Source organism: Podarcis bocagei, assembly GCF_964188305.1.
Source record: "Podarcis bocagei genome assembly, chromosome: Z".
NCBI classification, from domain to species: domain Eukaryota; kingdom Metazoa; phylum Chordata; class Lepidosauria; order Squamata; family Lacertidae; genus Podarcis; species Podarcis bocagei.
The window spans coordinates 30,907,344-30,926,299 of NC_138140.1; the positions used below are offsets into that span (position 1 = coordinate 30,907,344).

At 43.7% G+C, this 18,956-nt stretch overlaps 1 protein-coding gene across 1 annotated transcript in view; it reads left to right on the forward strand.

Moving 5' to 3' along the window:
* Nucleotides 1–270: 270 nt before the first annotated feature.
* The window catches only part of LOC308579272 (sodium/hydrogen exchanger 2-like), a 34,762-nt gene continuing 16,076 nt past the window's right edge, over nt 271–18,956 (forward strand). The window contains exons 1-7 of the mRNA XM_081180188.1: nt 271–342; nt 5,404–5,867; nt 8,345–8,595; nt 11,753–11,970; nt 13,219–13,415; nt 17,578–17,667; nt 18,816–18,886. Of these exons, the coding sequence (XP_081036314.1) occupies nt 318–342; nt 5,404–5,867; nt 8,345–8,595; nt 11,753–11,970; nt 13,219–13,415; nt 17,578–17,667; nt 18,816–18,886 (1,316 nt within the window). The 5' untranslated portion in view covers nt 271–317. The remainder of the gene's footprint in view (nt 343–5,403; nt 5,868–8,344; nt 8,596–11,752; nt 11,971–13,218; nt 13,416–17,577; nt 17,668–18,815; nt 18,887–18,956) is intronic.

Sequence of the window (18,956 nt, forward strand, 5' to 3'; positions counted from 1 at the left end):
CGCCAGCCAGCCAGCCAGCCAGATGCTTGCCAGCCAGCCAGCTTGGCACTTCCCCTGACAGTGAGAACTCCAACTGGCAGATGGAGGCTCTGATCCTTGGACGGGAGGCCATGCCAGGACTTTGGCTTCTGGGATCCTCTGCCTCTGTCCTCCTCTCTCTGCCAGTAGCTGCTGCCTTCCAGAGTTCCACGATGATGGAGTCTCTTGAGGATATGGATTTGGAGACAAGCCAAGCGAATGAGTCTAAAGCCCACCCAGTCTTCTTCTCTCTAGACTATCAGCATGTCCAAGTGCCCTTTGAGATTACCCTGTGGATCATGTTGGCTTCCTTGGCTAAAATAGGTAGGTTTCTCCAGGCAGGGGTTGGTGGGCTGGGTAGTAGAGCATCTGCTTCGCGTGCAAAAGTTCCCAGGTTGAGGATACGGATTTAGAAGAAAAGACAAGCAAATGCATCTAAAGCCCATCTAGTCTTCTTCTCTCTGGATTATCTTCCAGGTAGGGAAGGGAGAGACTCATACCTGCAACCCTGGAGGGCCACTGGAAGTCAGTGTTGACAATACGAAGCTAGACAGACCATTGGTCTGACTTGGGATAAGGCAGCTTACTGTGTTAGTCCCAGGGAGTGGGTTGGGATGGTGGATAAATTTGGTATGGTTTGCACCGTAATCTGAACATAACTAATACAAGCTTCCCAAAAGTATATGTGAGTTGAAATGCAGCTGCACTTCAAAATTCGCTGTATTTTGTGACGTGGTTCTTCAGCAAGATAATGTGAACAAACGTGCATAATGTTAGGGGGCAGAAAAATGCACATGATAGTGAAAGTACAAAAATGCATCATATTAGGCATAACTGCTTGCAACAAGCTGTATATTAGGATAAATTCACACTAATATGTTGGTGAGTTTTCATGAGGACTTAAAAAGGTTTGCAAACTGATGCGGAAATGTGGAAAGCTGAATTTAAGATTGGAAAAATGGAAGAATTTTTTTAGAAAGTCTGATCCATTCATCTCTAGGGGTGAGGTATATTTTACGAGTGTTTATTGGGCACCTTGCCTCTTGCGGGTACCGTTTTGAAATGCATGTGGAGACTTTCGTTTAACAGCAATGCCAAATGGCAAAACTGTACACTAGCGTCCTGTGAAACAATCAAGAAAGTTCAAAGAAATCAGACCACGTCCAAATCTTTATAGAGGCGTATCAATGAGTTATTTTTAGCAATATAAACTGTGACACGACATAATGCATGGTTCAAATTGTAAACAGTGCTTTTTTTTCTAGGGGAAAAAGATGCTGCCAGGGTAAAAGCACTGATTGTAACACTTTGAAGCTCTTGTTTTGTCTGTACAGGGGCTCTGCAACAGGCCTCTCTGATTGCTATCTGTCTATAAAAAAAATCCAACCTCCTCCAATCCATTTGTTTCCTTCAAGAACAATAAAACAGCTGAATCTTTCCAATGAGACAGTAAGAATCCCCCCATTAATGTATTATTCAGATGCACAAATTAGCCGGCTGCATTGTGCAGCAGTATGGATGGAGGGCTTTAGAAGGCTGCATTGATGTTTTCCGTTCATTTGAAGTATGAATGATTCACGTACATTTAAATTGAATTCTCCACAACTAATAAAGCCGTCTCTGATTACAGGCACTCAAAAGCTTTTTGGAACTGCAGACAATAAACCCTGAGTACATTTTTTTAAATAAAAAAGTTAAATGTCTTTCTGAAAGATTATGTTGAGTTGACCACATCATATATTTTGCTTGGAAAAGTATTTAATGAGCAGCTGTTGAAATCTAAATACCTCTAGCTATTTTTAAAGGTAGGGCTAGATCCAAAAATTCTTGGGATGCAGGATCCTCCCCTCCCCCCAATTGTGCGTCACTTAATTTTGAGATGGCTAAGGGATGTTTGTGAATGTCCTTTCTTTCATTCTTTACAGCTTGGGCTCAGGTTAGCGGAAAGATCTTATGTCCCTTTACAACCCACCTGAATGCTAAGATTCTTGGGTTAGCACATTCTCTCAGTCCCATCCACCGCACGGTTGGCGGTGCCAGAAGAAAAAAGCCTTTTCTCTGGCTGCTCCTGTATTGTGGGATTCCTTCCCAAGAGAGGTTAGACTGGCTCCCCCCCTTGTTGTCTTTCCACCTGCAAGCTAAGACCTTCCTATTCTGTCAGGCATTTGAAAACTAAGGTGCAGACAATGCTGACCACTAGGCTGCTGTCAGGACAAAGCGTAATTTAATTGCTGGTCCTATATGCGTTTTAACCATTGTTTTTAACGACCTTGTTTTTATTACTTTGTATTTTATAATAATGTTTTTCTAAATGTTGTAAGCTGCCTTGAATCCCAGCTTGGGAGAAAGGCAGGATATAAATACATTAAATTATAATGAATACATTCTATAAACTATTTAGTTAATGATCCACACTCTGCAGGACCACCGCCCCCTGCCCCCCCTTTCTGCAATTCAGTTAAAGCTCTGAAGAAGAAATCACAAGGTATCTCCTTCTTAGGGGCTTTTTTAGATCAGGAAAAATGGGCAGCTAGGGAGACTATAGAGTGCTGGAGAAATGCTTACTAGAAAGAAACACCTAGGCAGTGTGATCATCATCATCAACCTTTTTATTCGACCGTCAGTCAGAAAAAAATACATTTGTCAATACACAGTTAAAAGCTTCAGGAAGATTTTAGAACTTAGCCAACACTAAAATGTGCTAAACAGATAGCCCCATATCAATACAGTCAATTATAGTCTTGCGATACTTAAAAGCTAAAAAAAGAAATTTGGCCACCAAGGAAGGTATAGCTCTAGTGACGTTATTCAGCAAGTGTAAAACCTGGTTTTCTCCAGATAGGAAGCTAGATTGACATAGGAGTGGGTCTATAAAGTTTTGTCTAAGCTCTGCATAAGAAGGGCAAGTCAAGAGGATGTGTTCGGTGGACTCAACCACACCCATGGCACAATGACAGGTTCTCTGGGCGTATGGTACTCCCCTGTACCTTCCCCACAATATCGCAGAGTCAAGGACATTTAATCTAGCCGCTGTAAGAAGTCTATGGTATTCCACATAGTGAATTTCTGCAAGGTAGGGGGCTGGTATGGTCCGATAAATCTGGCCCCCTAGGAACATCCCTGGTTTTACCTGGGCTATGTCCTCTTGTCTGACAATGTCACTCAGTCTCCGGGAGATCACAGCTCTAGCTTGATTGTACGTCATAGACTCAAAGTAAAGGTGAGACAATCCGCAGGATTGTAGCTCGTTAGTGACCTCCCTTTCCCACGATGATTGGAAATCGTCCCTCAATATCAAGGGGGCAATAAAGCTTGAGCCATAGTCAGAGCTTCGTCTTCAAGGCCACATGCCGTAGAGCTTGCCAGCCGACCTCTAATCTCATAACCGCACCCGCTACCGAGGGGGGAATCCTCAGGATGGCTCTAAGGAATCGCATTTGGATAGAATCCAATTTCAAAAAATCCCTACGGGAGCCTAAAGAGATGCCCACCTAGGCAGTGTGTATACACACCTATAGGTGTAGCAAACCCAGATGGTACACAGCGCGGATTTTTTTTGTCACTCCCCCCCCCCCAACAGCTCAGGGTAGGCTTGGGAGTCGTGGGCGAGTGCCAAATGTCACCCCCTCAGCGAAGACACCTGGGGTGGTCCGCTCCCCCTTCCTACACCTCTGCGCCCCCATCCCTACGACTCCCAAGTACCCTGAGCCGTCGGGGGAAGGGGGGAGCTATGCCGCTTTGCCAGGGTGCTGGCAAAGTGGCACAGCTCGTCCTCTCAGGAGCCACAGCTCCCATGCATCCCCCTCCCTCCCTCCGATACGATACGATAATCTTTATTATCATTGTCCCGTACAGAACAACGAAATTGAAAAATCTACATAAAACGTTAAAAACCCAACAAGCCTGCTATCCCAGATATCCCAACCTGGTTAGCCCCCTAAAAATTCTGATACCCCATTTTTAAATACAATATACTCCCATAGAGACTCCTTACATTGCGTTTAAAACCAAAATCGCATTTGGGTAGAAACTTTTTCTCAGGCGGCCTCCCTCCCAGCCTGGCTCGCTGTAAAGCTGCAAAGCAGGAGCCGCTTACAGCGAGCCAGGGAGGGAGGGAGGCTGGGAGGGGGCCCCCCAGCTTGCCGTAACTGGCTCCTGCTGGTGGCGGCAGGATCCCACCGCTGTCTGTACAGTGCTCCAGCGGCGCCGGTGGTAAACCGCTATGTACAGCACAGGTGCAGCGTCGCAACGCACAGTGCATGCGTGTGACACCGTGCATGCATTGTACATAGTGTTTTCTTGCCGGCGCCGCCTGAGCACCATATGGACAGTGGTGGGAACCTCTGCTTGCAGCTGCAGCGGCACCGTAGGGATCCCACCGACGTCCGTACGGTGCTCGGGCAGCGCCAGCAGCAAACCGCTATGTACAGCTCATGTGCGGCGTTGCTACGTACAGCACATGCGTGCGACACCGCACATGCGTTGTACAACATAGTGGTTTGCTACTGGCGGTGCTCGAACGCCATACAGACAGACGGTGGTGGGACCTTCTGCTCGCAGCTGCAGCCATGAATGGAGGATCCTCCACATGCGGCTGCGACGGTGCGATGGCTTCTCCCACCGATGAGCCCGGGCCGACGCAGCAGGGCAAGCATCCCTGCTGGGTGCCTTCTTGTCACCTCCCAAGACATGGAACCCGGGGTGCACCGCCCCCCCCGCCCCCACCTTGCGACGCCACTGTACACACCTATTTACCCTGCATCCACTGTGCTCCCACTGCTGGTTTGAAAAGAGGTGAGCACATAATTTTAGTCACAGTCCATCTACCATAGACAGCCACACTGCCCCCAGCCACCTTTATGATAAACTAAGCTAAAAAAAATGCACATCCATTGAAATGTAACAAATCCAAAGTCCCTTGAAAACGACACAAAAATCAAAGTCTCTGGATAATCCCTACCAGCATTTTAGTGCACATTTCTCCTAATAATCACATTTTTACTCAAGTGCACCTTTTCTCCCAAGCAATTTTCTCCACTTTACTGTATGTGTTATGTTCAGCAATATCTTCATTTTTATGCACCCTCTCCCCTAACATGCATTTTGTAAATGTCGCTTGAAGAACTGCATCACAAAATTGGACAAGTGCAAATTTTGAAGGATAGTATTTGATTTCCCATATTGTTTTGGAAAGTGGGAATTTGATAGGTTCAGCTTTAATGCATACTAGTTCTGACTCCAGCCCACCAGGTGATTAGTTTCTGCTTCCTGACCCACAATTCAGACAACACTTGGTTTGGTGGGGACACAAGACATAAGCTGAAATGACCACAAAGCAACAAATGCTTCTGATTTCCCACTAATGTTGCCTCTTGACCTTTGCAGGTTTCCATTTGTTTGAGAAACTACCTTCTGTTGTCCCCGAAAGCTGCTTATTGATTTTCGTGGGGCTTATCATGGGAGGGATCATTTATGGCTTAAATGACAAATCCCCTCCGGTCATGGACAGTGACATCTTCTTCCTCTACCTCCTGCCACCCATTGTCCTGGATGCTGGCTATTTCATGCCCAGTCGCCCCTTCTTTGAGAACATTGGGACGATCCTCTTATATGCTGTTGTGGGGACTATATGGAACGTCTTTGGAATTGGATTCTCGCTCTATGGTATATGCCAAGTGGACACCTTCCAGCTACGTGATATATCTTTGCTTCACAACCTCTTGTTCAGTAGCTTGATTGCAGCTGTTGACCCTGTTGCTGTGCTGTCTGTGTTCGAAGAGATACATGTCAATGAGAAGCTTCACATTTTGGTATTTGGAGAATCTCTTCTCAATGATGCTGTGACAGTTGTAAGTACGTCTTCTTGAGATCTTTATGTGCATGGAAGTGCTGTTTCTAGGGTAGGGATGGGAAACCTCTGGGCCACGTTCCAAATGTGGCCCCCCAGGCCCTTTTATCTGGCCTTCAAGTCTCACCCCTCTCCCCAGTCACATCAATTCTCTACAGGCTACATCCCTCACCAGACCTGCATTGTACCCTCATAGAATCATAGAATCATAGAGTTGGAAGAGACCACAAGGGCCATCGAGTCCAACCCCCTGCCAAGCAGGAAACATTTTTGCCTGGCTAGATTGTTTCCTCGAATTCTAATAATGCTTCTTGCTTGCTTGGATGGAATTTTTGTTGGTTGCTAGGAAAAATAGGTATATAAAAGGATAATCCCCTGGATAACAAGATCCAGGTTTGGGGCACATACTCTTTGATGAGAGGACCCCAGCAGAGATTTAAAATCACAAAATATACAACAAAGTAAAGCGTGAAAATTTGGCTGTTAGACCTTTAAAATATGTCCTTATAAGTACCTTCCAAAGTTCCCCTCTTTCCCAACATAGAAAAACACCACACATTTGGTAAGTTAATTTTTTTATATATACTTACAAATTATTCAAGGGTTAGGTTCATGTGCTTTTCCATATGTCAGTCAGAAAACACAGGCAATAACACTTGAGTTACTGGATATAGGAACACAATAAAGGCATATTGAGCCATGCAGTCTTGAGTTTGGAGCAACCAACTCAGACCTCTTTACATGCTGAGCTTCTCAACAACAGGCCTGATTACCTTCCTCCCAAGGTGAGGGAGAGTGACCTAGCTAAGCTTGGCAGGACAGGTTACTCTATGGCATTAACCCCATTCATGTATTAATTAGACATGCTGGAAACCCAGCCAGATGGGCGGGGTAGAAATAAGAAATTATTATTATTATTATTATTATTATTATTATTATTATTATTATTATTATTATTAATGAGGCTGGTTATCCCACAATTATGTGTTGGTAGTTCATGTGATGCACCAACCTTATTGAGGGCTGAGAGTCGGAATGGAGTAGTGGTTGCAGTAGAACTTGGGAGGCAAACGTTTGAACCTTTGCTTAGCGATGGGACTCACTGATTGGCCTTGGATCAGTCATTGTGTCTCATCCTAACTGAGTAGTGTGGTGGCAAATACAGAAGTGCAGGGTCACTTCATGATAGTCACAGCCACACACCCCAGAGGCATGCGCCCTTCTAAAATTATACCGCCCCTAAGACTTATAAAGTCTTATAATTATACAATAATAATAATAAGAGATTGCATTGCTGAAATATACTCAGAGTCGAGAGTGGATTTCATGCTCTTTATTCAGCTCATAGTGGTGAGAAGGAATGAAAGTTTCCCCAAAGTATCTGCTTTATATACATTATTTACACAATGGGCTGCACGTGATTGGCTAATTCTAGAATTCTCCTGTAGGCCAATCAGGTTGTGGATTCACTTCCATCTGGAGCTGGGTTGGGTGGCTCCTGCAGACCAATTATACTGCTGCATTCTTCTAGGACCAATCAGACTGCTGCATTTTGGATCCTATTCAACTCAGTACATAACAATTGCAGTGATCAATGCAGATCTCCATGTGTTGTCTTTCAGCCAGACCTACTATTTTCTCTGTACATAGATTGAAGTGCTCCAATATCTTCTTTCAGAATGACTTGTGTTTTCCTTGAAGTTCCATTGCACAAAGTATTTATTGAAACTGAAGCACCTTGTGTTTTCAGTCATTATAAATCCATAGCTTTGAAGCATAGAGAACAACTCTTTGGTGCTCTTCCCACATGCCTTCTCCAGAGTGACCCTGGGAGCCAATCCTCAATGGCTGACTAACTTCATTTTACTCTGATGGACTCCAAGCAGCCCAAAGAGTGAGAAGACTTCTTCCCAGTGGTTAAAAAGCTCCCCTTTAAGCTGATTGGGCAGCTCTAAGATGCTGGAGACAGGGACCCTGTTGAGACCCTGCTGCAGAAATAGCAATGGGTCTTTGATGACCTTCCTCCCACACTGCACAACCCTAGACCACTACACCTCTGTCCTAGCCTACCTCTTAGAGTTGTTGGGAGGATAAAATGGTATGGGGGAAGAACCATATACATGGCCCCAAGCTGCTTGGAGGAGGAACAGGATTGGATATGTGGAAATCTGGATATGGTCAATGCCTAGATGGGAAACCTCTGGGAAGGTCTGTATGCTCCATGCTGGGTTCTGCCATGCCAGAAATGCAAAAGATAAATGCAACACGCCTATGGTTTCAGTAATCCTGCTTAGATCAAAGGTGAAAGGACCAGAATAATAAGCAAAAATGGAGAAGATTAATTTGCCACATGTTCCACCACATGGGGATCCCACCTCGTAAAGATCTCTCTCTCTCTCTCTCTCTCTCTCTCTCTCTCTCTCTCTCTCTCTCGCCATTAAAACCTTTCTGTTTTGTTCATTTCTGTCTTCTTCTTAGGTCTTGTATAAGATGTTCAGGTCCTTCTGTGAAATGCCGTCAATTAAAACAGCGGATGTGTTCGCAGGAATTGGGAAGTTTTTTGTGGTTGGAATCGGCGGGGTCCTGGTGGGCCTCCTGTTTGGCATGATAGCTGCCTTTACCACACGATTCACCAAAAATATTCGTGTGATTGAGCCCCTTTTTGTCTTCCTCTACAGTTACCTGTCCTATCTCACAGCAGAAATGTTCCACCTGTCCGGTATTGTGGCGTAAGTAGATTGAGGAACTTCAGAGTATTTCAGACTTGCATGGCTCAGTGTTGAACCAAACTGGGCCTAAAGTGCAAGCTTTCAGAAGTATCGGCATTGTGGTTAGGATTATGAGGGTGGTGGCAACGGAAATCAGTGTGGTAAACAGAAAGTTATGGGAAATTAGCCCAGGGACAAAAACCTATTTGTTGTAGCTATATGAATAGGGACAAAAACCTATTTGTTGTAGCTATATGAATAGACAGAGATTGGGATGTGATTTCTTTCAAATGTAGTCTGTTCGGGCTTATCCACACTTACCTTTCCTCTGCGCTTTCCAGCTTGTGCTCTAAAGCTCCATGTCCGAGCACCCCTTTAATTACTCCAGAGCTTACCTTATGAAAACCTGCTCTTTAAAGCTGAACCGAAGAAAATAGCAATCTGTGGAAAACTCAAATAGCTGTTTGCTCTGATTCAGCTTTTCTGGGGAGGCGCCTCTGGCAATGGCTGGATTCCTCTGATCGGGAGGAATCAGCCGCATGGAAATCTGGGTCTGGCCGCCACGGCGAAGGTGGAGACACGTTAAAAATCACAGGCAGGAGAAGCCTGTGAGCATGGGATTCGGTGGGCACCTTTTGCGCCTCCCCCACTCGCGGGGATCCGGAGCGATGCGGGGTGAGTGGCGCGGTGCTTCGAATCATCTGCTTCTTCCACGGAGCGAAGCCGCATAGCTGTTGTCAGAGAGCGCTGACTTTTTCCTGTGGACAATTTGACTCTAAAGTAACTACCCATGAGTAGAGCTTAATCGGGAAAATTGGATTTTTAAAAAACGTCTAATTTGGCATCGAAACGGGGAAGGTTCAATACAGGAAGTCCGCCTTCCCCTTTTGTAAATAGACTGAAGCAATTGAGGCTGCAAGCTGAAGTCTTGGAAAGCCTTTTGTAAAGACTAAATTTCCATAAGTAAAGAATATAATCCCCCCCTTGGAGGCAGGAGAAGGGGGGGGGAGTTGTGGACTGAGTTTGCCTGTGGAAGAGACCAAGAGAGGCAAAATACTGCCGCCCGGACCCTGGGAACGGGCTGCTAGTAGGTCCGACGTTTGGTGGGATGTTTATTGACAGCGTTTGGATCGTTCATTGACAGCTAGCATAAGAGAAGATACATTGTTTCTACTGGCTCCAGCAGTGAAAGTAACTTTGAAATTAGTTTTGGGTCGTTTCAACTGTGCCTATAAGAGGATATTATGTATCAATACAAATAGAAACTGTTTCCCTCTAGTGGAAGTTCTTGAAACTGGCGGCTACATAAGATCTGGGCTGGGAAATTTCCAGCGGTAAGATAACACCCGTGAGACTGTGAGATTGACCTTGAATCTATTGAGTGTTATGGCAGATGTGAAAGACGGAATGTCGCCAGAAGAGGCCTTAGCGGTTGTATTAGTGAAAATAAATGACTCGCTGGAACAACTTCACAAGAAAATGGATGTGATAAATATGAAAGTGGATGTTGCAAATATTAAAACTGACTTAATGGTAGAAAGTTTAAATAACCTGGGACAAAAGGTGAATACTAATATAGAAACCACCCAGAAATTGATACAGGAATCTATCCTGATACGGCAAACTGCGGATGAAGTTAAGGAGAAAACCCTTGCTGCTGAAGTTAAAGTAATTCAATTGGAGAGAGTCCCATCCATTCAAGGACAACTTTATGAATTCAAGCTGACACTGGTTATGACTGAACTTAAAGAGAAACAGATGAAATTGAGGATCAGAGCCCTACCCGAGGAAAATGTGAATTTATTCAAGGGCAATTGTGAAGGACGTTGGCTTGAAGAGAAGGGGGATTTGGAAACAGGGTTAAATTGGAAGTGGTTATTGTTGGGCCGAGTTGTTGTGGTGGGGATGAGGGTTGCTGTGATGTTGGGGATGTTGCTTTTGTTTCAAACATTGCAAGCTTTGGATGGGAGGGATTGTTTCAGGAGGTGGCAGAGGGACGTCTCTAGATTTGTTTGGCAGGGCAGGAGTAAAACTTAAGATATTAACGGATGCTAAAGAAGGAGGTGGACTTGCCCTGACAGACCCCTAAGTTTTGTTGTGAATCATCTGCTTTTTGCTGGCTGAGAGAATTGGCAGAATCCGAGACCAGGGAGAAGAGCTGGTGGAAGAAGACTGGAAGTTTAAAGACTATTTATAGAAATATTGCAAAATTAATGAATGTTAGAACACAGTTGGAATGAAGTTATATGGCTTTAGCAGAAATGTTATAAGGAATTAAGTATAAATAGATCAATAGAGTATTAAAGGGAACAAAATAAGGTTAGAATGTGTTAAGATAATTATAGGATAGAAAACAGGGGAAGATGGAAAGGAATTGCTGAAATAATTAATTGATGTGGAATACAAAAAGGGAGGTGTGAGGAAGTCGTGAAAATAAGCGAACGAAAGATGACATTGAAATTGTTTAATATGTTTTAAATGGTCTTTGTTTTGTTTTATTTGTCTTATGTGTTAGTTTTGTAGTGTTTTTGTATTGTATTGTGTTGTTTTCTGTTTGTTTCCCCCCTCTTTTTTGTTTGTTTGTTTGTTTGTTTGTAGTGTTTAAATTTAAATTTTTGGAAACTCAATAAATATTATTTTTTTAAAAAAAAGAGAGCAAGTTTTTGCGGAAACATGTCTGGAGCAAAAATTAAAGGGGCACTCAGACACAGAGCTTTAAAGTGCAGGCCTTAAAATGCCCGAAAAGAGCTGGATAAGCCCTCAGTCCATGTATTGCATTATGATTTGTGGTTTGGAAAGGGAAAGGAATGGGAAGAGCCATTGTTCTGTGGTAGATCATCTGCCTTGCATGCAGAAGACTCCAGGTTCAATTTCCAGCATTTCTAGGTAGGGCTGGAAACCCTTGTATGAAATCAAACCACACAGGCAAAGGCACAGAGCTTTGCAAGGCTCCGTTGATCAGCTGACTGTTGGCCCTTGCAAAGCCATATGCCTTTGTGAGCGCCAGCAATCATAGCAGAACATGCAAAGGCACAAGACTTTGCAAGTGGCAATTGGCTGATTGTTGGCACTTGTAAAGCCCTCCTGTGTGGTTTGGTGGCTTTCTGTGGGCTGGAGATTCCCCACTGCTGCCTGAAGTGGAAAAGTGTGTGGAACTTTCTTTTATTTTCTCTTTCAGAATTATTGCATGCGCAATGGGCATGAAACGTTATGTGGAGGCCAACATTTCTCTGAAGTCCCACACGACCATTAAATACTTCATGAAGATGTGGAGCAGTGTTAGTGACACCCTCATCTTCATCTTCCTAGGAGTCTCCACCATCGGTGACAATCATGAGTGGAGTTGGTCGTACATTTGCTTCACAGTCATTTTCTGTCTCCTTTGGAGAGCACTAGGTATAGAGCCCTTGAAAGATGGTATAAGTTCATGCATGGGTCTGATCACAATTGCACAGTGTTTATATATGCATCCCTGTATCTACCCATCACCAGTGCTATTTGTTCTGCTAGGAAGAAGAATGCAAGCATAGTGCATATATATGTGTATGTGTTTGTATTTTTAACAGTTAATAGCAGCTTTTGGGGAGATGCTTAGACTGGAGAAGTGGTAGAGGAGGAAAGGATTAAATATCCTCTCCACCAGCCCTGGTGTTCCTTCCCCAGTCAAGCTTTGCAATAAAGAAAAAGAATGTCTAGAGGGAGGTCTCTAAGGCCCCTAGACAGGGCCTAGGGGCAGCAGATGACTTCCTCCAGCAAGCACTCAAGTGCCACTGGGCCCTTTCATAGTCATCTCCTGTGGCTCCACTTCCTTTCTGAGAAATGCAGAGCCTTAAAGTTGCAGTCCAGCATGTTGCTGCCTGTCCGAATATTTTTTCACTGGTTATGTTTTCTGTGTCAGTGAGCAAGGTTGGTGGAGTGTGTGGCTTTTAGGAATGAGACTGTTAACCCCATGATGGGTTTGGAGGTCCAGCTTCAGGGCTTTCATGCCTGGGGATTGTCCATTAGTGTTGGGCCTGTACTCTGTGTTGAGTCTTGTGTGTACTGCCTTCTTGGTCTCCATCACTAGCTTCTTGTCCCCTGTGTCACTGCTGGAGTCATTATAGAGCATTGGGATTGGCCTTTACTAGGGATGTTGGAGAATTCCAATGGAAACAGAAGTAGAAACTGCTTATGTTTTCTTATTTGTCCCATGTCCAGAACATAGCTGTCAACTTTCAGATTTGAAAATAAGGGGTCAACAGTCTCACCTGTCCCGGGGACAGTCTACAGGGTGTCTAACAATCCAGGATAGCAGTGGGAAGCAATGCTGGAATAAGAGAATTTCCCGCAAAAAAAGGGTCCAGAATGGACTGTTGTTGCTTTCAGTCTGCAAACAATATGTACCGTAATTGATTTCCTCCCACCATTTGGATTGTGTTTCCTTTGCATTGAAATTCATGGGATGGAATAATACAATGACAATGCTGTTAATTCCATCAGTTGCATAACTAATGTAATGTAGTTTTCAGCAGAAGACAAACTGCAGTGGAACATAAGCAACTCTACATGTAATGAGTACAGAGTAGATGATGCCTAGACTTCACAATTACCAGCTTAATTTCCTTTCACTCCTGATAACTTGCCAACTTACTTCATCTGTTTTAGGAGTTCTTGTCCTGACTTTCATCATAAACAGATCACATGTCAACACCGTTACACCCAAGGACCAGTTCATTATTGCCTATGGGGGGCTTAGAGGAGCCATCTGTTTCTCCCTGGTTTTCTTGCTCCCTGACTATCCGAGAAAGAAGCTCTTCATTGCAGCAACCACTGTTGTGATCCTCTTCACTGTGTTTGTACAGGTAAAATGAAGGCTGTCACTGTAATTCTCCTCTGAGTAGATTTGTTAACTACTATTGTAGTTTTCTCGTAGACTTGTAAACTACTATTCTGAAGACGTCCTTACATGAAATTTTCACACAGATCTGATTCTGGACACTCTCTCAACATACACGATTATTTATTTAGAGCAATTCAAAAACTGCTTAATGAAAATTAAATCAAATCTCTAAGTGGTGTGCTTAAAATAATGTAAAATAGTAATCAACAAAACAAGCAAAATCAACCAAGTTTAAAACTGAAAACTACCGTATTTTCCACCCTTTAAGACACACCACACCATAAGACGCACCTAGTTTTTGGAGGAGGAAAACAAGAAAAAAAAACATTCTGGATCTCAGAAAGCAGCGATCCCTCTTGTTGTTCTGGCTTCTGGGATAGCTGCGCAGCCTGCATTCGCCCCATAAGATGCACACACATTTCCCCTTACTTTTTAGGAGGGAAAAAGTGGCTTATAGAGCAAAAAATACGGTAAATTATAAGTCATGTTAGGCTTGCTGGAATAAAAAGGGGACAAATGTTGTTAAGGAGTCAACACTGGAGGCACAGGGCATTTTTAGTCAGCACCATGCACTTGTGTGCTTGCATGGGCTGCTGGCATCAGTTGGCATTGCTACTTCATCAGCAGCTGTGCATATTATTGTGTGCTACCCCATTCTCCTGCCAGTGAAAGACTCCAGGGGTTCCTATGCTTAGGCAAGGACTGAGGTGCCCCCTGCCTCCATTGCCACTTTCCAAAAGCCAACAGCAAAGGTGGGCTGCTTTTGCCTCTCATCTCAGCCCATCCACAGGCGAGGAAATTGACTAGCTTGAGAGAATGCCTGAAAACGTGCAAATGTGTACCAGCTGGTGCACATTTGAAACGATTGCACTCTGCTTCCCCATATTTCCAATGGCTTTTCAAGAGATAGTCTAGGCTTGCCGTATTTCAAAAAGGAAGACCCCAATTATTATTTCCCCCCCAAAACACCAATAAAACATCAATTCCACCTTTGAAATGTATTGCAGCCACTCCTACAGCAGAGGATATTGAGAATTTCACCAGAATTAAATTTCTGGTTGCTGTTGACAGACATACTTGTAAACCCCTGAGCAGGATTCAATGATTCTAAGAAACTTTGCTCAACCCGTGTCTTATTGTGGCATCATGTGCCCTTAATGGGGTGGAGGGGGGTGGGTGGAGGGGGGAACAGCATACAGTATACTGTAAAACAGATATAATATCTATATTTGGCTTGCACTGCCATCTTGTGGCTAAACTACATCCTTAATTATAGCACATCTGGGCCCTAAATATATTTTTAAATATCCACCTTGAAACAGGAAAGTTGGAACTGGGTACTGGATAGTCCCCCCCCCCCCCAATATCTTTATTGGGTTTTTTAAAATATATATTTTATTTTATTAAAATACAAAATCAAGTGTAAAGTAAACTAGTAACAGAGAACAGGTATGATATTCTGAAGCAGAAACAAAAAGGGGGCCATAGACATCAGAAATTCATTCCAGGCAATGATGCTGTTGCTGTTATATAGACTTGTTATAAATCTATGCAACAACAGCAACAACACCACCATTAATATGGATATCCCTTATGGGATGAGCTGCATTTCCAGTTAAGCTTAAGTTTGTGAAGCTATGCACATATTCCTATTTTATTGTACTTTTTTCTACTGAGTTTCAATAATGACAGGCAGGTACAGAACAAAGAAATGAAAGGAAAAAAATAGGTTTTTAAAATAAATAAATAAATAAGATTAGTTGTCACAGCTGTCAATAAAGAAATCTAGGATGCAACTATGTAATTTTAAACATAGGAATGTGTGGCGTACAATTACAAAGGGTTCCATGGTCTAAAGCAAAACTATTTTTAAAAAATTCACTTCAAAAAAGAATGCAAAAGCTGTACTAAAACCAGACAGGCACCCAGAGCTGTGGTACCTAATGCTCCTGAGCCAAAGTGTTTGTATAAAATTTAAAATTAAAGCAAATGGTAAAGAAGTGATCTCGAACACTTTGGCCTATGGACACTGAATTTAAGTCAGATTCCTCCCCCCGCCCTCCAAGAAGTGTGATTTGCCAAATCTTGGAATACCAATAGAATGTAGGGTTTCCATTTATTATGTTCACAAGTGAAGAGTCATCACTGTATGGCCCATTTTACAGTGATTTATTACACATGACATGAATGTGAATTCAAATTTAACATGCAGGTTTCAAACAGCATTAGCTTGGGCTGGGGATGGTAGCCATTGGGATTTCAGCAGGCAGGAATCCACCCAGCACTCATGGGAAATTGTTGCATGATAAAAGTCTGTAATTTTATCAGGACAAGTTATTTGTTATTTACCGTTGTAACAATTGTTTTCTCAAAATTTGCTTTCTCAAAATAAATAAAAACAGTAAAAGAAAAATAGTAGCAGCCCATTTTAACTGATGAGGGTGCAAATTAAGGATAGATGTGTTTAATTTTTTTGAGGCTATTTTAGTTCTGGCATATTAAGCACATCAAAGTGCAAGTAGATAAATAGGTACCGCTCCGGCGGGAAGGTAAACGGTGTTCTGTGCGCTGCTCTGGTTCGCCAGAAGCGGCTTAGTCCTGCTGGCCACATGACCCGGAAGCTGTACGCCGGCTCCCTCGGCCAATAAAGTGAGATGAGCGGCGCAACCCCAGAGTCGGCCATGACTGGATCTAATGGTCAGGGGTCCCTTTACCTTTACCTTTAAGAAAGCAGGAAGAAAATATGAAGGCTGGCCTTACCTTCTGACTATGAGTGATCAATTTTGTTTGTTAAATATTCTGCCTCCTTCAGCATCTCAAAAGGGCACCTGCGGTTTGTAAAGAAAAAATGTAATTTTGCTCTAACAAATTAATTTTATTATATTGAGAGGAGAACCCCCAAAAGCTCTCCTTCCCTGCTGTGATCCTAGGGGGGAAAAACCTCATTCTTTAGCTGGTATTTAGTTGGGTGAGAGCATGGTTTTCTTCCAAGTGGAAATATCTCCTCATGACTACAGCAGGAGTGAGAAGTCTTAAACCCCATCTCTGTACCTGCTACATTGCCAATAAAGTTCACCATCCCAGATGGTTCAGTTTACATTACTGAATCCTGCATGTTAAATGTAAAGACACATTCGTGTTGCATCTAGATTTGGCCCACAGTTTCATTCCTTGTTGAACCTCATGACCTCCTTTAGTGGGCAAACCTCCAAAAGATGACTAGAAAGCCATTAAGTGGAACCTGCAACAAAACGTTGTAGTGTTAAATTCTCCTGCTTGGTGTGCCTGCCAACCAGCCATGCCTCCTTACTGAATGCTCCATTCCAAACCCCCAAACCTCGGGTTTTCTGCCCTCCTTCCCCGAAGTCAGCTGCATTCTATAACCAAGCATGGTCAGCCCTCATTTGTAGGGATGATCGCGGAGTGGGGAGTGGGGTCCGGAGGGAGCACACTCCCCACCTGCAGGCAGCCTCAGCGTGACCTTGGGGTGCGGAGCACTCACACCCCTCACAGACAAAGCCACAGCTGTCTGAACATTGTTGCCTCTGTGTAACCTTTTGCGGTCTCAGTCGTCTGTGGTGTCCTGTCTGTAACCTTTGTCTCTGATACCTTTTGTCTCTGTCATACACTGTGCAAGGGGAAAATGACGCAGTGGAAACAGGTGCCAAAATAACTTTGTACCACCCCACGATCTCGGGACCAGAAGATGTGTAAAGGTCACAGCCCAAAATGTATCTGCCTGGTTTGCATATTTGTCTCAATAAAAGGAGGCTCCACAGGGCTGGCCAGCAGCTCGCTTTCAGCTCACCTGTGCGCAGCTCACCTGCATTATCAACTCCTGCCTCATGTCCATCACTTCGCTCATTTGCCTGCTTTTGTGTTTCTTTCACACCTTAGGACTCCATCCCCACCACAAGATCTTCTATATTACTTGTAAACATTGTAGTTTTCAGAGCCCACTGACAGGTTCCTCTTGTGGATGGTGTCAGTTGGCTCCATAAGCAACAGCACACACACCTGAACATCAAACAGAGAGAATGATTTGCCCTGTGATTGATAAAGATTTTGAATGAAATCTGCAAATTCTCTCTCTCTCTCTCTCTCATTCTTGTACTCTACGGCAGGGCATGACCATCCGTCCTCTCGTTGACTTGTTAGACGTCACCAGAGAGCAAGAAAGTGCTCCCACCGTGGGAGAACAAATTCATATTCGGGTAAGTTCTCCTCTCTGGGAAAGCAAGGATGTTTGGAAGAGGGCTAGTGGCTACCAGTCATGATAGCTGAGTACTCTCCTCACTCCTGGAGACAGTATGCCTCTGGATATTAATGAATGGGGTGCATAAGTTGAGAAAGAGTGCTCCAGGTATCAGGTTGTGCTCGTGTTCCAGGTATCAGGCTTCCACTGTGAGAACCAGAACCTGGACTAAATAGGTGTTTAGTCTGCTCCAGCAAGGCTTTATGTATTTATACCACATTGAGCTCCTTGAAAGAAAGTATAATAGTAAATGTAAGTGTAATAGTAATTTTTATTTATGTATTGCATTTTTATCCCACCCTTTCCCCAGAAGGAGCTCAAGGTGGAGTACATGGTTCTCAGCCTCCTAATTTAATCCTCACATCAACCCTGTGAAATAGGTTAGGCTGAGAGGCAGTGACAGGACCTGCCCAATAGTTTTTGGTGCCTGAGGTGAACCCCCAAATGGTGGCCCCCCCTACCTCCAGGGAAGAAGGGCCGAGTTAATATCTACATGAGAAACAAGGGGTGGAACGGGACTAAAAATCAGCATCAGGATATGCTGCCCCTGTGGATCCTGCCACCTGGGGTGGTTGCCTCACCTGGAGATGCCAGGGATTTAACCTGGGACCTTCTGCATGCATAGCAGCTGCTGTTCCACCGGAGCCCATCCCTGGCATTTCCTGAGGGTGGGGTGGGGACCCTGCATACATGGCAGCTGAGTATGTGTCACATTCAAAGTAAACTCAGAATCTTAATTCAAGGTCTTAACTGGTGATTATGGTATGACATTCCAGAACAGGATGTTTACAACACTCTAACTGGTGTAGTGCTTTTTGTTATGTTTGTTTCCCTCTTCCACCACCAGTTTTTTTATATATTTAATAAGTGCACAAAATTGAGCATTTTAAGGAAAGGCAGTTGAGAAGATATCTACCAGTGGAAGATTAAATGGGAAGCCATATAGACAATTTCCCCCTTTTTTTAAATTGCAGTTGTCTCCTTTGCCAAAAATGTGGTGTTGTTTTGTCTGTGGGCTGATGTTTTCTTGCTGTTTCTTAGAGTGCATACTTTATGCAACAGCAACACAGTTTATGTAGCAAAATTCTCTCTCTCTCTCTCATTTAGTTCTTGGATCATTTGTTGGCTGGCATAGAAGATATATCAGGACACTGGGGACAGTATTATTGGAAAGACAAGTAAGGATTTGATAACAATACAAGTCTCTACATGTGTAAGTGTAAGAAATAAAACTCACAAGCCTGATTT